The sequence below is a fragment of the Phalangium opilio genome, unplaced genomic scaffold (genome assembly GCF_054372755.1).
Source record: "Phalangium opilio isolate 3A_F unplaced genomic scaffold, DU_Popi_V2 ptg000017l_1, whole genome shotgun sequence".
Lineage (NCBI taxonomy): Eukaryota > Metazoa > Arthropoda > Arachnida > Opiliones > Phalangiidae > Phalangium > Phalangium opilio.
In genome coordinates, this window is record NW_028324151.1 from 3526580 (window position 1) to 3543595 (window position 17016).

The following is a 17016-nucleotide window of genomic DNA, read 5'->3' on the forward strand; positions in this document are numbered from 1 at the left end:
CTAGAGTGGCCTTTCATCCGCAAGGATGTAGACCAAAATGAACTCTATCACGCGCTTGTGGCGCCATCCCGGTGCAAAAAAGGGAACCAACAGAAAAGGCGGGAAATTTGACTAATTTCAAGAATACATGTAAAAGGCGGAAATTTAAAGTTCGTTTTCGAGATGGCGACACCATCGTTTGATAAACTTGGTGCCTGTCCGTCCGTCCCGTTGCTTTAAAAGTTGTCCCCCGTTCCCCCAATAGGCAGCTTAACGCAAAGGCCACTCTAGTGGTAATTTTCTCAACTCAATGACTCATTATTGATTGGCCAAATATGATTGCGTCATATATTTTCCTCAAGCCGGATTGGTGGAGATAATAAAAAATTAAGTCCTTGACCTTATGACCTCTTACGTAAATTTAGCCTTTGTTGCAGAGTCACTAGTCACTACACGTGGGAAGCTACAATTTTATAAATTAAATTGAAATAATAGAGGCAATTTAATAAAGTTTTTGGTTTAAGTTTAAATGAAGTTTAACGTTCGCTTATGTCACGAAAAGTTGGAACTATAAAATTAGTTAATTTGGCATGGTAAGTATTGGTATAAACCACATGACCCCTGGTGACCCCTCCCTTTAGAAGTTCCATAGTAGTTTTTGAAGGTCTAATATTTAAATTTAATATTAATTAGGGTTGGTGCCGTTACCTTTGGAATATCACTATTTGTCTTAGCCAAAATTTCCATTGATAAAAATCGTTATAATGCTATGAAAGTGAGAGAACGCATGTTACATTCCAATACAGGAGATTACGAAGCCCCGAGAAAGTTTGAATAAAACTAAACAAACCCTAACACTTAAAAATATAAACTTAAAACATTAAAAACAATATTAAAAAATGGCTGGTGTTCCTCAATTAGACCCTTCCAAAATGGAATTAGTCGCGGAATTAGAAATTGAAATGATGTCAGATATGTATAATCGTATGACATCAGCTTGCCACCGTAAATGCATCGCTCCCAAATATCGTGAAGGGGAATTATCTAAAGGAGAAGCTGTTTGCCTAGATCGTTGCGTTGCTAAATATTTAGATATTCACGAAAGAATTGGCAAGAAATTAACCACAATGTCAATGCAAGATGAAGAAGTAATGAAGAAAATGGCCGAACAACAACCAAAATAGCGATGAATAAAGTTGTTTTAGAAAATTTAGGATTATAGGCCTAATTAATCAAATTTGAAATTAAATAATCTAAAGAAATGTTGGGTAGTAAAATTAGCTTCGCATTGTTTTTCATTAGAAGTTGCGTTTGTCATTTGAATTTTGTTATGTATTAATTAAGTAAGCATTAATAAAATCATTATGCATTGAAAAAATTTGTATATATTTATAAAAATAATTATTGTTGTTTAAATAAGTACAGTTTCCTCCCCCATTTAGTATTTTCCGACTCGTACAACTTAACCATATCACAATTATTGGTTAAGAACTCTAGAATAAATTCAACCACATTTTTTCTTATACTTAAATGATCGACATTAGTCAAATCATTTTGTTTCGACCTCCTCATTCTACGTGTTGCGGAAATATAACATTTCCAAGGTTGAGGTTCAATTAAAATTGATCTGCTAATTCTGGTCATATTATAAAGAAATTCCTTCAAGCCTTCGTCACCGTGATTTAAATGCACCCACATAGTGACGGAAAAACAAAAGACAATGTCAAATTTATCAGTTTTAAACCGCGATAAATATTTTGAAAGTTTTAAGTGATCATTTGTGTTCATAAAATCACAGACTTCGTGATCAATATTTGGTGTTTTGTGTTCATTAGCACGTTCAATTAAAACTGCGTCTAAATCAATGCCTAAAGTGTTAATTTTCAAATCAAGTGAATTGTTCTCAGAGAGATGGTTATAAACTGCTCTTGTTAAATCCTAAAATTGATCGCGATAATTATTTAATTTTAATTAAATACGTTTTTTTTGTGACTTTTATACTTACACCTGTATTGCAACCAATATCTAAACACAGAAATTCTACACCACTTGTTAAAGCAACTTTATTTAGCAAATTAGGGGGAAAAACCGCAATTCTTTCACTTGGAAGATTAAACTGATAATAATTAATAAAATTTCCGTATTTAGCGGACCCTGGATCATTTTTATAATCAATTTCAACGTTTTTAGATTGTGACATGTGCGATTCCATAATTCGAATACCGTTGTTAAATTAAGCCTTAGTGGCTACAGAAAGTCTAGTAGACGAAACTGGAGTGCCAGCTGTTAAATTCTCTAAGAGAACTACCAGGTACAAATTTTAGTATTGTATATCCCATTGGTCTATCCTCCTTGGTCTAAGGCTGTAAAGAGTAGTGGCACTCCACGTTAACTACCCATAGAGCTTAATACAGTCAAAGGCAAGTAGGTGCCATTACTCTATAGAGTTGGCTATACAATACAGCATCGCGGTCGTTTCGTTTGTGTTTTTTGTATTGAGATTTAAACACAGGCTGTTTTTTAAAGTTACTAGGGTAACCGTAGTTGTTTGTAAACAAATACTTATTTGTTTTTAGTTTATAAACATCTTAACCATGGGAGAAAAGGAGGAAAGGTAAGAATTTAAACCGAAAATTCTTAATAATCCATAAGCCTTGGCTTTAAAAATGGGGTTAACATGCATAAGTAAAAGGGGATAGACTCACGTTAATTTAATTTAATCATCGTTTAATCATAGTAATAAATCTGATGGTGAAGCTAGCGATACTTCATCCTCCGATTCATCTTCATCCTCTGGTAGTGAAAGTTCTGGGGAAGAAAAAACAGGGTCAAACAAGAGAAAACAAAGCTCAACTTCTCCGGGAAAATCTCCTAAACGTTTGCGTACTGATGATGATGAACCCAAAATTTCACCCTCTTCTAAAGAAAATAAAGAGAAAGGGGATAAAATCCCTTCAAGAGATTCACCCCCAAAGTCTACAGTTATAGCCATAAACAGGCGATCCCCTGAAAAGGAACGAAATAGGCATTTTGGACGGAGATCACATTCTAGGGATAGACATGATCGTAGAAGATCCCACTCCCCTAATTCTAGAGAGCACAGACGATCACCCAGAAGAGATAGGCAATCACGTAGGCCTTCTTCTTCTCAAAGAGATCGCGAAAATAAGGAGAGAAATGATAAAAAGGATGAAGAGAATAAAACCCCCGAAAAAACTGTTGTTGTCGAGCGGAAAAAGAAAAACCCAGACTTATTAACATCAAGAACTGGCGGAGCTTATATTCCTCCGGCTAAACTCAGGGCTATGCAAGCGCAAATTACTGATAAATCCAGCACAGAATACCAAAGAATTTCTTGGGAAGCATTGAAGAAGAGTATGCATGGTTTAATCAACAAAGTTAACTCCTCAAACATCTCCATTATAGTCAGAGAATTATTTCAAGAAAACTTAATTCGTGGACGGTAAGTTTTTAATTTTAATTATTTATAAACAGGCTTTATATAAACCTGGCAAACTCAGGGGAATAAATGGTTGACAAAAAAAAGTCAGGAAAATTTAGAATTGGAGAGGTTTAAATAAGTCTGCTCTGAAGGGGTTGCTTCAACTATAAAAAGCACTCCCTTTGTTATATATGGGAAAAAACCTGGAAAACTCAGGGAAATATAGGGGAAAAACCTTGAAAACTCAGGGAAATATAGGGGAAAAACCTTGAAAACTCAGGGAAATATAGGGGAAAAACCTTGAAAACTCAGGGATTTTTATAGGAAAAAACCTGGAAAACTCAGGTATATTTTTAGGGGAAAAACCTGGAAAACTCAGGTATAATTTTAGGGGAAAAACCTGGAAAACTCAGGTATATTTTTAGGGGAAAAACCTGGAAAACTCAGGAATTTTTATAGGAAAAAACCTGGAAAACTCAGGTATATTTTTAGGAAAAAAACCTGGAAAACTCAGGTATATTTTTAGGAAAAAAACCTGGAAAACTCAAAGAAATATATTAGGGGAAACCTGGAAAACTCAAGGAAATATATGGGAAAAATCTTGGAAAACTCAGGGTATTATATAGGAAAAACACTTGAAAACTCAGGGACATATATGGAAAAAAACCTGGAAAACTCAGGGAAATATATAAGAAAACACCTGGAAAACTAAGGGAAATATATAGGAAAACACCTGGAAAACTAAGGGAAATATATAGGAAAACACCTGGAAAACTAAGGAAAATATATAGGAAAACACCTGGAAAACTAAGGGAAATATATAGGAAAAAAACCTGGAAAACTAAGGGAAATATATAGGAAAAAAACCTGGGAAATATATAGGAAAAAAACCTGGAAAACTCAGGGAAATATAAAGGGAAAAAACGTGGGAAATCAGTTTTCCAAAAGTTATATGAAGTTGAATTATGAACCCTGTATAAATTTCTAATAATTATTTTAATTTAATTTTAAACACAGGGGTTTATTAGCAAGAGATGTAATGCAAGCCCAATCATTTTCTCCAACGTTTTCACATGTTTATGCTAGCCTTGTTGCAATAATAAACAGCAGGGTCAGTACCTCTTTAAATTTTAAATTATATAAGGAAATAAAAAAAAGATGGAAATTTATCCTTAATCAATTTATAGTTTCCTTTAACTGGCGAGCTAATTTTGAAAAGGCTCATCATCCAATTCAGAAAAGGTTACCGCAGAAATGACAAACAAATCTGCATGACTTCAACTAGATTCATCGCTCATTTGGTCAACCAACAAGTAGCTCACGAAGTTGTAGCCCTGGAAATTCTGACCCTATTTTTAGAAAACCCTTCCGATGATGCTGTAGAAGTAGCCATTGGCTTCCTTAAAGAGTGTGGCATGAAATTAACTGAAGTGTCACCAAAAGGAGTCCACGGTAACCCTTCATAAAACCAAATTAACCCTTTAAACCCTCTAATAAACCAATTATTCCTTAATTTAGCCATCTTTGAAAGACTAAGGAGTATTTTACACGAAGGACAACTGGATAAGAGAGTTCAATACATGATTGAAGTCATGTTTGCAGTTAGAAAAGATGGATTTAAAGTAAATATTTAATGGTTAAGCTAATCTTCGATCATCATAGATTAATTTAAACGTGTTTTCCTTCAGGATTTTCCCGCATTAACTACAGAACTTGATCAAGTTTCTGAAACTGATCAATTTACGCATTTGATTGCCCTAGAGGAAGCAAATGATCCTGAGGATCATTTAAGTACGTGATCACAATGAAAAACAACTAAAGAGAGGCTTGATGATTAAATTTCATTTCAGATGTCTTCAAATTTGATCCCGAGTATATTGCAAATGAGGAAAAATACAAATCAATTTCAAATGAAATTCTTGGGGATCGGTCTTCAGATGAGTCAGGAGAAGAAGGATCAGGAAGTGGAGAAGATGATGAGGAAGAGGATGAGGAGGAAGCTAGAGGTTAGATCAAACATAGTTTATAATTATCAGTGGTGTGCGAGTCCTGTTTTTTCGGTTTCGAGCCGAGTCCGAGTACCAAAACTAATTTCTTATCGAGTATCGAGCCGAGTCTCAAAAATACTTTCGAGTATCGAGTATTTAGATAGGTCAAATTTTGTTTGTTCTTTCGAGTTATTATCGAGTCTCAAATATTGACTTGTCGAGTAGCAATTTTGTAAATTTCTTAAAAATAACGAAGATTTTCAATTATCTAACATCTAACTAGTTCAAAAAGATTGTTAGTGATCAATTAAACATTGAACAGGTGATTTTCAAAATAAATGATCATGAACTCATCGTCTGCTATAGTTGTAAGCCTCGGACTCGAGTATTTGTCAAGTATTTAAAATGTTAAAAAGCTACTCGAATCTGTCTCGAGTATCTCAATGTGTTGTTATCGAGTATCGAACCGAGTACTCGAACTTAACAAGTACTCGCACACCCCTGATAATTATACCTTTGCAGGTTTCTCATCTTTTTTTGTTTCATTGCAGAAAATGAACAGGAGATTATCGATAACACCGAAACCAACTTAATCTCATTACGTAGAACAATCTACTTGACCATACAATCCAGTTTAGATTTTGAAGAATGCGCCCATAAACTATTAAAATTGGAACTAAAACCCGGACAAATTGTGGAACTTTGTCACATGATTCTAGATTGTTGCGCCCAACAAAGAACGTACGAAAAATTCTACGGTCTTCTCGCTCAAAGATTCTGTCAGATGAATAAGATCTACGTGGAACCTTTTCAAGAAATATTTGCAAATGCCTACGACACCACTCATAGATTAGAAACAAACAAGCTTAGAAACGTGGCCAAGTTTTTCTCGCATCTTTTGTATACTGATGCAATTTCCTGGCTGGTTTTGGCTTGTATTAGACTGAATGAAGACGATACCACTTCTTCCAGTCGTATTTTTATAAAGATTCTCTTTCAAGAACTTTGCGAGTATATGGGATTACCCAAACTGAATGAAAGAGTCAAAGATCCGTAAGTTCATCAAGGGGAAACAGTCCTGATACGGGTGATGATAATTTGAACTGAAAGGTTTTTTATTTTAATTCCCCAGGACACTTCAAGACGCATTTGACGGACTATTTCCAAGGGATAATCCCAGAAATACCAGATTCGCCATTAATTTCTTTACATCCATTGGTTTAGGAGGACTGACGTAAGATTGTAACTCGTTTGAAGATTTACTTCTTAGGATTTAACTGACCATCTTTTCTTTTACTTAACTAAACAGTGATGATCTTCGGGAGCATCTGAAGATAATGCCAAAAACTAGTATATTACCAGGAATAGCGGCAGTTGCAGCTAATCAAGCTCAAGAAGAAACGAAGGAAACTAGTGAAGGTTCTAGCTCTTCCGATGATGATTCAAGTTCAGATTCAGATTCAGACTCGGAGGAAGATTCTGAGGAGGAACAAAAGAGTTCCAGGAAGAAAAAATCACGTAAAAGCAAGAAGTCTAAGAAGGCAAAAAAATCCTCCAAAAAGGGTACTAAAACTGATAACAAAGAAAATCAAGTGACAAAGAAGAAATCTCGAACTCGACAAAGTCCTTCTTCGAGTAAACACCAAGAGAAATCTAAGAAAAAGGGGAAAAACAAGGTGTCTACTACTAAAAAAGGTTCAAAGCGCGCTAAGGATGTGGTTGTTAACATTTCAAGCGAGTCATCTGATAATGAACAAGATGTTGGTAGAATGAGATCCCTTATTGCCAGGGGTGGTGAAGTACCGGAAAGAATTCCACCACCAAAAGTACTTAGAGTTCATCCTAATATTAGAAAACGAAAAGATTCTTCCTCATCTTCTGATAGGGGTAAATCTCCATCAGCTTTGAACCATCGTCAGGAAAGACAGGATTTACGCGGACATATGAATAGAGATGAAAGGTATAGACATTCACCTCCTCGAGGACGCAATCAAGAAAGGATGGTTCAAGATACGAGAAGGCAATCTCCTCCACCAGATAGAAATAATTTTCAAAGAGATATGAATCAAGAGAGATTTAACAGAAGACAAAGTCGCTCTCCTCAGGGTCAAAGAAATAATTTTAGGGAAAGGTCCCCCCCTTTAATGCGTCGGAATGCCCAGTCACCTCCAGTAAGACGAGGGAATAGTCGTTCGCCAGTTAGGAGGAGGAGAAACAGCCAATCCCCTCTTAGAAAAAGACCTAGCCCATCACCTATGAAAACTGGGAGAAGAAGCCCATCACCATTTAGGGGGAGACCAAGCATTTCCCCGCCTAGAAGACAAAATTTATCTCAAAATAAAGGGAGGAGAAGTAGCCCATCACCTGTTAGAGATAGAAGATTGAGCCAATCACCAATGAGAGGAAGAATATCTGTGCCATCACCAGGAAGAGGCAGAAAATCTGGTCAATCCCCAGTTAGGGGCAGAAGGTCTAGCCCATCACCAGTTAGGGACAGAAGGTCTAGCCCATCACCAGTTAGGGGCAGAAGAGCAAGCCCATCACCAGTTAGGGGCAGAAGAGCAAGCCCATCACCAGTTAGGGGTAGAAGAGCAAGCCCATCACCAGTTAGGGGTAGAAGAGCAAGCCCATCACCAGTTAGGGGTAGAAGAGCAAGCCCATCACCAGTTAGGGGCAGAAGAGCAAGCCCATCCCCACTTAGGGGCAGAAGAGCAAGCCCATCACCAGTTAGGGGCAGAAAGTCAAGCCCCTCACCAGTTAGGGGCAGAAAGTCAAGCCCTTCACTGGTCAGAGGAAAGAAAGCTAGTCCTTCTCCAGTTAGAGGTAGAAGGACAAGCCCTTCTCTAGTTAGAGGTAGAAGAGTAAGCCCGTCACCAGTAAGGGGCAGAAGAGTAAGCCCGTCACCAGTAAGGGGCAGAAGAGTAAGCCCGTCACCAGTAAGGGGCAGAAGAGTAAGCCCGTCACCAGTAAGGGGCAGAAAAGTAAGCCCTTCACCAATAAGGGGCAGAAGGTCAAGCCCTTCACCAGTGAGAGGCAGAAAAGTAAGCCCTTCACCAGTGAGAGGCAGAAGGTCAAGCCCTTCACCAGTGAGAGGCAGAAGGTCAAGCCCTTCACCAGTAAGAGGCAGAAGAGTAAGCCCGTCACCAGTAAGGGACAGAAAAGTAAGCCCTTCCCCAGTAAGAGGCAGAAAAGTAAGCCCTTCACCAGTAAGAGGCAGAAAAGTAAGCCCTTCCCCAGTAAGAGGCAGAAGAGTAAGCCCATCCCCAGTAAGAGGCAGAAGAGTAAGCCCTTCCCCAGTAAGAGGCAGAAGAGTAAGCCCTTCCCCAGTAAGAGGCAGAAGAGTAAGCCCATCTCCAGTAAGGGGCAGAAGGTCAAGCCCTTCACCAGTAAGGGGCAGAAGGTCAAGCCCTTCACCAGTAAGGGGCAGAAAAGTAAGCCCTTCACCAGTAAGGGGTAAGAAACCTAGCCCATCGCCAGTAAGGGGCAGAAGGTCAAGCCCATCTCCAATTAGAGGTAGAAAACCTAGCCCATCACCAGTTGGGGGTAGAAGGTCAAGCCCTTCACCAGTAAGGGGTAAGAAACCTAGCCCATCGCCAGTTAGGGGTAGAAGGTCAAGCCCTTCACCAGTAAGGGGTAAGAAACCTAGCCTATCGCCAGTTAGGGGTAGAAGGTCAAGCCCTTCACCAGTAAGGGGTAAGAAACCTAGCCCATCGCCAGTTAGAGGCAGAAGGTCCCACCCCTCTCCAGTCAGAGGCAGAAAGTTGAGTTCCTCTCCGGTTAGGGCCAGAAAGTCAAGCCCATCACCAGTTAGACCACAAAAAGAAAGTCCATCGCCTTTCAGAGGTAGAAGAAATAGCCCATCCATCTTAAACAGATCAAAATCAAGCTTATCTCCCTTAAGAAACAAGGCTAATAGATCTCCAATTAGAGGAAGAAAATATAGCCCATCGCCAGTCCAAAGACGACCCAGTAGGTCTCCCATTAGAAAAAGAAAGGCAAGTTCATCCCCTAGAAGAACCAGCAAATCGCCAGTTCGAAACAGAATGCTTAGCCCAGCTTCCATAAGAAGAATACCTATTCCTTCACCACCAGTTAGAAAACGGAGTCCATCTCCTCCAATAAGGCGCAGAATTAGCCCATCGCCCACAAGCAGACGCGGGAATAGCCCATCATCAAATCGCAGAAGAAGCAGTCCCCCTTCGAATAATAGACGAAGAAATAGCCCATCTCCTCCATTAAGGCGTCGTACTAGCCCTTCACCAATGGCCAGAAATGTACCATCCCCTGGCCAAAGGAAGACTAGCCCATCTCCAGTTAGAAGGAAAAGAAGCCAGTCTCCGACAAGAAGACCAACTCTCAATCAAATTTCTGGCAAATCTTCGATGGAAAGAAAAACCAGACCATCTCCTCCAAGGAGACAACAGAGTCGTTCACCAAATGCTGGAAAACCTAACAAAAATGGGAAGCTACCTAGTAGGAGAAGTTCAAGCAGTTCCTCTGACAGTGATACTGGAAGTTCAAGCAGTAGTGACAGTACTGGAAGCAGCGATAGTGCTTCAGTTAAAAGAACAAGCGTCAGTAGGTCACCAGTAAGAAGGAAAAGTCCTTCACCCACTGCCCCCAGACGAAAAATTAGTCCTTCATCTCTTCCTAGAAACTATCGCGAACCTCAAAGAAGCCCCTCCCCCCGCCGAAATCGTAGGGATAGTGGCTCCCCTCCCGATAGATCCCGAGATAGGAATTATAAAAGAAGCCACTCACCTTTAGAAAGAAGAGGTGGTAATCGCAGATCAATGCCACTGCCTGATAGAAGGCGTCGTTGATTTTGAATATCAAAGACCTTTTTAAAAAAATACAATGTTTTAAATTCATCACTCAAATATACACTTTAGTGTCAATGTAATTATTATGGGAAAAATTAAACGAACATTTGATATTTATCACTGTATTGACTTGTTTCTTTCGTTAAATTTTACTTTGCGTGACATAAGACATTAGCAACGTGGAAAAAGCCCCATTAGGCTTAAAAAGTTTAACCAAGGCTTAGCTTGAACTCTCACAATTTGGCCTAACCCTAAACGCGTCCACAACTAACTAACGTAATTGTCATGCATAAAGTTGAACGAATATTAAATTTTTATCGAATTTTTTACATAAAACTTAAGTAAAATTAGCATTTTTAACATTAATTTACTTAAATTTTCGCTTAAATTGTGATGCCGCCGCCACTTCTGAAAAATCACACAATGGCGGTTGACGAAGTGAAGTTAATGTCATTGTTTAGCACCGCCCATTATTTTTTTCAAATTCGAGCGCGCAAAATTTTAAATGTGATGTGTCAATGTGGTAGAGATGAGAAATCAGACTTCTCCCAAATCAAAAGCATTTACCTCGTTCGGTCTTTGTCTAGCGGCTCTCACCGAACCGTACACAGGATTGACAGCTTCCACGTCCAAATTTAGGGAATTTTGGTTTGGAATTGCATAAAGGTCTTCAGCGGGACTGCTACCATCAAAAACCAACCTGTTTTGAGTAGTAGTCCGTCTCGAACCGGGACTCACGAATGTTATGGCATCCCTTGGTTGACGCAATGTTCGGGCGGGTGTGGTTGAACGCGAGTCGTTCGTATTTGTGCGCGGGCTATCATTAGAAACCACGATAAACTCTGAAGGACTGTCACTTCGTCGCGCGTTATGATTAATCAAGTGATTAGGGGTAGGCACCCAGTCTGAAGTTATATCTGGACGTTGGTGTAAATTGGGGACAGTAACCGTGGAAGATGGTCTACTTATTGTAGAGTTGCGGATGGAACGTCTTCGCATTGAACTTTGATTTGACGAACTACGTCTATTTACGGTTATTGGATCGGGATTTCTTTTAAATTTGTACCAACCCGATAAGGCATTATCTTTAACACAGGCCCAACACACGACCAGATTACATATGATTACAAATATGAAAAATACCGTTAGCGAGGAAGCTATGATTAAAATTAAGGTTCTTCTAGATAAGGGCGGTTCGTCCGAGTTACTGGGTGGCTCCGATATGCTGCAATTGCAGTTAGATTTGTCCGAAGTTACATCCGGAGTTACTATAGATATAGTTGTACCATCAACGGGTGGAGTTGTGGTGGTCAAAAGGTTTCCATTTATCACGCGAACTCGATTTGACACCCAACTGGTGACATTGTGCAGAGTATTTCGAGCGCGTACGGCAAGATAAAAGTGGTCGTCTACTGATGGCATGTCGCACACCAACACTACCTTACCTGTAAAGTTTGAATCATGGTGTGTGGAATTTATATGTAGTTCTTCGGCAACATTGAAGGCTTCTTCCTCAAGGTCTTCCCATCGTATTCCATATTTGACCTCAATTTGAGTCAAGGATGAGGCGTAGTTGGGCGTCCTTGTTTCGGACCAGGACAGACTTACTTGACTTCGGTCGTAATTAACACTGTCTATTTTCAAATCAACAATTCTTCCAGGCGGAAGTACTTGTTTTTCGTGTATAGCGACGAAACCCAAGTAGTCGTATCGTGATACGGCCTGGGTCGATTCTGTTTCACAAGTAATTTTATGCACTTAATTACATACAGCTCAAGGAACCTATGATACTGACCTTTTAATTTCAAGAAATACAACCCTTCGTTGGTTTCACTTCCCAGCGAAAAGTAACCACTGTAGAAGCCATCATTGTGGGTTAAATCTGGGTCTATGAAAATTGAAGGACGCGTTAGCCAAAGCTTGACCATTATCTTCCGACGAAATTCTTACCATGACCATCGTCAAAGATTTTTACGGTGTATTTTAAGTCATTCATTAAATTAATTACTTCGACAATAAAATTTGATTCTTGGTTTCCAAAGGCATCGACGTTTAAAATAATGCGTTGATCGGGATTTGGCTAATCATAACAAGGCCAAAATTTTCTTTTAGTTCTCATTATTTCTAGATAAAATTGAACCAAAACTCACTTGGATGTTTGCAAATGTGTCCTGTATCGATAAATTACTTTGAATAATAAAAGCCAATATCAAGCATTTATTTGGGACTGAGTTGGTTGTTATCGTAAAGTTCCATTTTTCAGGTTCAGATGTCTAAGGAAAGAAAAAGTATACTTACGATTCATCCGCTTTAAATTTTACTAAGGGCCGTCTAGATTTTAGTTAACTTACATCTTTAGCGGTTAAAGTAACCAGAAAATCGAAAGGTTTATCCCTTTTCTCATCACCATTGAAACTGACATCATCGTTCGAATCTTCTCTGTCACAGGACACTCTGAACACCAATAAACCGTCTATTTTCCCTGAAGTTACGACCACATCCTCTAATTTCCTGTCTTCCCCATCGAATACGTGGTTCTTCTTGTACAATAAAAATAGTCGCTTCGACCCGGATGCGGTGTTAAAAATATCCATCAAGGCCACGTGTAACAGTTCCTGTCCAAATTCGTTTGGTTCATCCACCAATGGATAGATATCCTTTATAGGAACCGATCCGCTTGCTAGATCTTGGTATAACTCTAATTCTTTTCCCTTGTCCAAGTATGGCAACAAAAATACCCTAGCGTTGTTTCGCGTCATAGGGTATATGGTGGTTGCCATCATGGCTTTTGCGTCACCGATCAAAACTATGACGTTTATTCTTTGGTCATCGCCAAACATCTGCATGACCAATTGAACATACGCCTATCTAGTTAACTTTACCATTTTTAGTAATGGAACTCCTTACCTTCATGGCTTCCTCAACACCTAATACACTTGAGTTGGTTAAATCACTGCTAAAATTCATATGCGCCCACGAGACATAAGATCCGAGCAAGAAACTACGTTCCCCAATGGGTTTCACTATGGTTAAATTTTTTGCAGTCTTGGCAGCTTGATCGTTGAATGTAACCACACCGACTTCTACCCCTTCTTCAATCAAATACTTGTGGAAAAATTCCAAAACTGCTTTTGTTATTTTACTACGTTTCTGATTAATTTTATTTTGTAGAAGAAAAATGACTCTGGGTAGTTGTGCTTGGATGTAGTAGAAGGTGGCACGGTAGTAGTTGCTAGTCCTGAAGTTAAAAACTTTTTAGGCGCTACGTCAAACCTAATTTCACGAATATAGGCCTATACCCGACGTTTTGAAAATCTATGGATGATTCAATGACGTCATTAACGGAACGACCATTGCAGAATAAGTTGTGTTTAGTTGGCGCCAACTTGTTGTGAGTTTCGTCGGTGCAGAAATGGGTGACCTGTTGAGGTCGAGATTTTTTTAGCAAATCCAAGAGAAAGCCCACGTATTTAAAGTGAACTCACAGACGGAATGGTTGTTGACCACATAAGTGAGGACTTCATCTTTACCACCGCGTCCGGACCGAACAAGTCCTGGATTGACTCTGGATTGGTACAACTATAGGCACCATTCTCAGAGTCAACCCTAGGTGAAAATAATTGTTAAGTCTAATTCTACAGCTATAAACAAAATCAAAATAGTACTCAACTGTAGTGAACTCGGTCTGTGATTAACATCATAACATCCGGTTAATTTAAATTGTTCATTTCCATCCAAATAGCAAACACCATCGGACAACGGCACTTCATCGAAAACCCCGTAACGATACTTGACCCAATTTCTGACAAGGTCTCGTGAATTAATTTTGGATACGTCAGAAGGTAAGACAATACCCCCGTCATTAACTTGTTGGCAAAATATATTCTGTCTTGTTCGAATTTCGGACACGGTGGAGGAAAACGTGAACACTGGCCGTCCTAGCGTCATGGACGACGCGTTGCGCAACCTACCTCCCTCGGGCAGTTGTTGAAAATCAAATGACGCGTCCGCGTCAAACAAGAAATTTACTTCGTTGTAGAACGCCTTGTGATTTGTGGCAGTATATAATAAACTCGAAGCCGTTTGAAATAATTCCTTAATAATAAGAGTAAAAATTAAATTAAGCCTAATTTGTTCGCGTACCTTTATTATCACCTGTAATTGTACTAGGACTTCCTTGTTGAACGAATTTGGTATTTTCACAATAACATTATTATATCCATCTTGATTAAATTGTACCGAAGTTGATGACAAATAAAACAAACTCTGAAAACTTATTATAAAAATGCACAACTGAAATTTCCGTTTATTAGACATGTTTACCAAATTAATTGGGTTTTCGGCAACTCCATTAATTAACCGTTGGAAAACGAAGAGAAAATTCTCTTTATAGATTAGCCTTATCTGATACACCTGTGCATAGATAAGAAAGTATCAAATTAGTCAATATTAATCTGCCTAAAACAGTACGTGTTAACCAGCCAAAATTTCGTAATATAAATTGAACTTTATTAACTAAAAATACAATTTTTTTCTTATTGTGTGGCACAATATTTATTTTATTTATGTTTTTGGTGGTTGATCCTTGGATATGTTTAACATAAATCTAAAAGAAATCATATGAAAATGTGATGACTGTCTTTTGATGATCTAACCATCGTCTTCTTCACTGCCTGACTCATCCTCTGAATCACGTTTTTTTCTAAATTTTCAAAAAAAGAAAACAACTGTCATTACAACAATGATGGACAGCACGTCGAACTTTTGATTCGTCTAAAGAATAAAATATTTATGTTATGTAATTAAGAATGACCTGTGCAATTCGTCGACCAGTGCTTCCACTAGAGGTACCTCTCTCTGTTCAAAAAATAAATAATGGTCAGTTAGGCCTATAGACTTTTTTAATAATCAGAAATGTATTAAATAGAAGTGAGTTACTGACCTTTCGTCTCTTATCGGCTTGTACAATGGAAGTGGCGCTGAACAAAAACGAGGTGTTGTTCTGATCACCGCGTTGCACGACAGTTCTGGTGACGTTGTAACGTTTACCGTTAACCGTGATGACTTCAGACGTGCGGTTATCGTAATTTTTAGGGATGTTCATGGTTAGGTTCATGATACGCTCTTGCATCTCGTCCATAACAGCTGTAATTCAAGTTTCAATTAGATACCAGTAATAACGAAGTAAATATGAACCTATACTTTGCATTCTCCTGAATTCAGTGAACATATCTTGAAAGGAATGCCTGAATGGATTCCACGAAAGGAAGAATCCTTGTCCCTCATCCCCAAAATCATCCCAGTCATCGCCGTCATCAGCTCCGGCAATTGGGTTCTCGGCCGGAGTGTCCCTGTCCGTATTAACGTCATTACTGTCCGAATTAGTCCTCGTTGGAACTTCTCCGTTTCCTTCTCTTTCAGTTTCTCTTTTAAAACGAAGCGATTGTCCTTCGATAATGCATAAGGACATCACCAGTCCCAACAGCAACAAAGTCTTCAGACCCATCGTTATTCAATCACAACTGCAATTGAATTGACGCGTAAAATTAAATTTTAGCTACCCTTCTTTTCTCTCCCTCTAACAAAGATCACGTTCTATTTAGTTTTGACCTTATCAATACTCGTTCAAATATAAACGGAATGTTTCGCGATAATTTTGTAAAATAGTTCAAAGTATTTGAAACTCGATATTGCTTGAACTCCGATAAATATTTAATATCGAGAACTTAAAAATGTTTTCAAAATAAAATTTAAAAAATATCAAATTTCTTTAGCCTGATTACGCGTGTTCTTTCAATTTTAACGATTTTATCAACGAATTTAATTTCTTAAGTAACCGCGAAACACGATCATAATAACTCTAGACTGATACTTATGGAGTAAGTGATTGTTTTATATCCTTTTTCTTAGTCAAAGTTAACACTGACTAAATTCCAGAATTTCTAGAATCAAAATTGATGTGCGTAACGAGACAAGAAAAATGTATTGTGAAACGTACGCACAACTAACTCGACTCTGTACGATAAAAATTGTTAAATATAAATAATTTACGTTCTTTGTGGGGTTCTTAAATTGGCGAATAACCTTGGGCCAAATATTACGAAGTTGTATATTCCTACATATCTTGATCTATGTACTAACGTCAGAAGTAATAAAACAAAAATAAGTTTGACACGAAAAATAGTTCGAAAATGATGTTTTTCTGGAATAATTTGTGACTAGGCTCTTGAACAGACGCAAAAGTACTTGAAACCGCAGCAACCTTGCTTTAAAACTAAAAAAATGGCCTCTATATGGAGCATTTTGGTAATTTCAAACTTTCCTAGCCTGCAACTTATCACGAATAAGTTACTTCTACAATATCAAACTGTTCCAATTGACTAGACACAAGACACTATAAGCTATAAACCTCCAAAAATATATTTTAAGTAAATAAAAGATAATTACTTGTTGACAACTTACATTGATTTATATACAACTAATCAACAATTAGTTTCCAGCCCAGAAAAGCAATTGTTCGGGTTATCCGAAGATAAACAGGTCGGTAGTTAAGAACTTGACGGTGTTGTTATTGTTGTTAACAACTCAAAGTCTCAAGAACAACTGAGTATGTGGGGTCCAGCGCCCTTCTATTTATTTACTAACGGGAAGCTTCCAGAAAAATTAAAAAACTAGATATGGCTTCTAAAAAAATTAAACTGATATGACTTTGGCGAGAGCTCTTTGAAACGTCCGGTTTGTTGGTTGGCTTGGTAGGGGTGTACAAAAATTTATAGCTAAATAG

General features: G+C 38.3%; 7 protein-coding genes and 1 long non-coding RNA gene across 11 annotated transcripts in view; 4 read left to right on the forward strand and 4 right to left on the reverse strand.

Moving 5' to 3' along the window:
* Positions 1-399, reverse strand: part of Rab3GAP1 (RAB3 GTPase activating protein subunit 1) — a 60797-nt gene extending 60398 nt beyond the window's left edge. Inside the window, exon 1 of the mRNA XM_089866365.1 lies at positions 293-399. The gene's annotated coding sequence lies outside the window, so the exon portion shown is untranslated. The remainder of the gene's footprint in view (positions 1-292) is intronic.
* A 5-nt stretch (positions 400-404) lies between these two features.
* Positions 405-817, forward strand: LOC149702526 (uncharacterized). Its single transcript, XM_089866377.1, has 2 exons — positions 405-572; positions 673-817. The coding sequence occupies exons 1-2, from the start codon at positions 529-531 to the stop codon at positions 815-817; spliced, it is 189 nt and encodes a 62-aa protein (XP_089722503.1). The 5' UTR covers positions 405-528.
* Positions 818-878: 61 nt separating this feature from the next.
* Tim10 (translocase of inner membrane 10) lies at positions 879-1357 on the forward strand. The gene has a single exon (XM_089866375.1). It carries the CDS (start codon positions 879-881, stop codon positions 1161-1163), a length of 285 nt encoding a protein of 94 aa, XP_089722501.1. The 3' UTR covers positions 1164-1357.
* LOC149702528 (pre-miRNA 5'-monophosphate methyltransferase) lies at positions 1342-2414 on the reverse strand. The gene is made up of 2 exons (XM_089866371.1): positions 1985-2414; positions 1342-1917 (listed from the first exon to the last, which is right to left on the reverse strand). Exons 1-2 carry the CDS (start codon positions 2189-2191, stop codon positions 1381-1383), a joined length of 744 nt encoding a protein of 247 aa, XP_089722497.1. The 5' UTR covers positions 2192-2414; the 3' UTR covers positions 1342-1380.
* Positions 2415-2433: 19 nt separating this feature from the next.
* Positions 2434-10355, forward strand: stum (mechanosensory transduction mediator stumble). Of its 3 annotated transcripts, none has more exons than XM_089866362.1 (11): positions 2434-2593; positions 2717-3442; positions 4439-4532; positions 4609-4873; positions 4940-5043; positions 5110-5212; positions 5272-5427; positions 5961-6462; positions 6542-6643; positions 6719-8782; positions 8843-10355. In XM_089866362.1, exons 1-11 carry the CDS (start codon positions 2574-2576, stop codon positions 10230-10232), a joined length of 5526 nt encoding a protein of 1841 aa, XP_089722488.1. In that variant the 5' UTR covers positions 2434-2573; the 3' UTR covers positions 10233-10355. The 3 variants fall into 3 exon arrangements, with proteins under 3 accessions (XP_089722488.1, XP_089722489.1, XP_089722487.1); XM_089866363.1 differs by having other exon boundaries at positions 6719-8779; positions 8960-10355; XM_089866361.1 differs by having other exon boundaries at positions 6719-10355.
* Positions 9206-14671, reverse strand: LOC149702530 (calcium-activated chloride channel regulator 2-like). Its single transcript, XM_089866364.1, has 10 exons — positions 14388-14671; positions 13903-14327; positions 13718-13838; positions 13532-13653; positions 13140-13470; positions 12584-13072; positions 12383-12505; positions 12183-12312; positions 12028-12120; positions 9206-11965 (listed from the first exon to the last, which is right to left on the reverse strand). The coding sequence occupies exons 1-10, from the start codon at positions 14547-14549 to the stop codon at positions 10770-10772; spliced, it is 3192 nt and encodes a 1063-aa protein (XP_089722490.1). The 5' UTR covers positions 14550-14671; the 3' UTR covers positions 9206-10769.
* A 48-nt stretch (positions 14672-14719) lies between these two features.
* On the reverse strand, positions 14720-16854 carry LOC149702531 (uncharacterized). 2 transcript variants are annotated; one of them, XM_089866373.1, is made up of 5 exons: positions 16695-16854; positions 15435-15754; positions 15175-15377; positions 15046-15089; positions 14720-14934 (listed from the first exon to the last, which is right to left on the reverse strand). In XM_089866373.1, exons 2-5 carry the CDS (start codon positions 15736-15738, stop codon positions 14883-14885), a joined length of 603 nt encoding a protein of 200 aa, XP_089722499.1. In that variant the 5' UTR covers positions 15739-15754; positions 16695-16854; the 3' UTR covers positions 14720-14882. The 2 variants fall into 2 exon arrangements, with proteins under 2 accessions (XP_089722499.1, XP_089722500.1); XM_089866374.1 differs by lacking the exon at positions 16695-16854 and having other exon boundaries at positions 15435-15836.
* LOC149702532 (uncharacterized) lies at positions 15836-16413 on the forward strand. Its single transcript, XR_016381750.1, has 2 exons — positions 15836-16111; positions 16170-16413. It is a non-coding gene; the product is annotated as an uncharacterized LOC149702532 (long non-coding RNA).
* Positions 16855-17016: the final 162 nt, after the last annotated feature.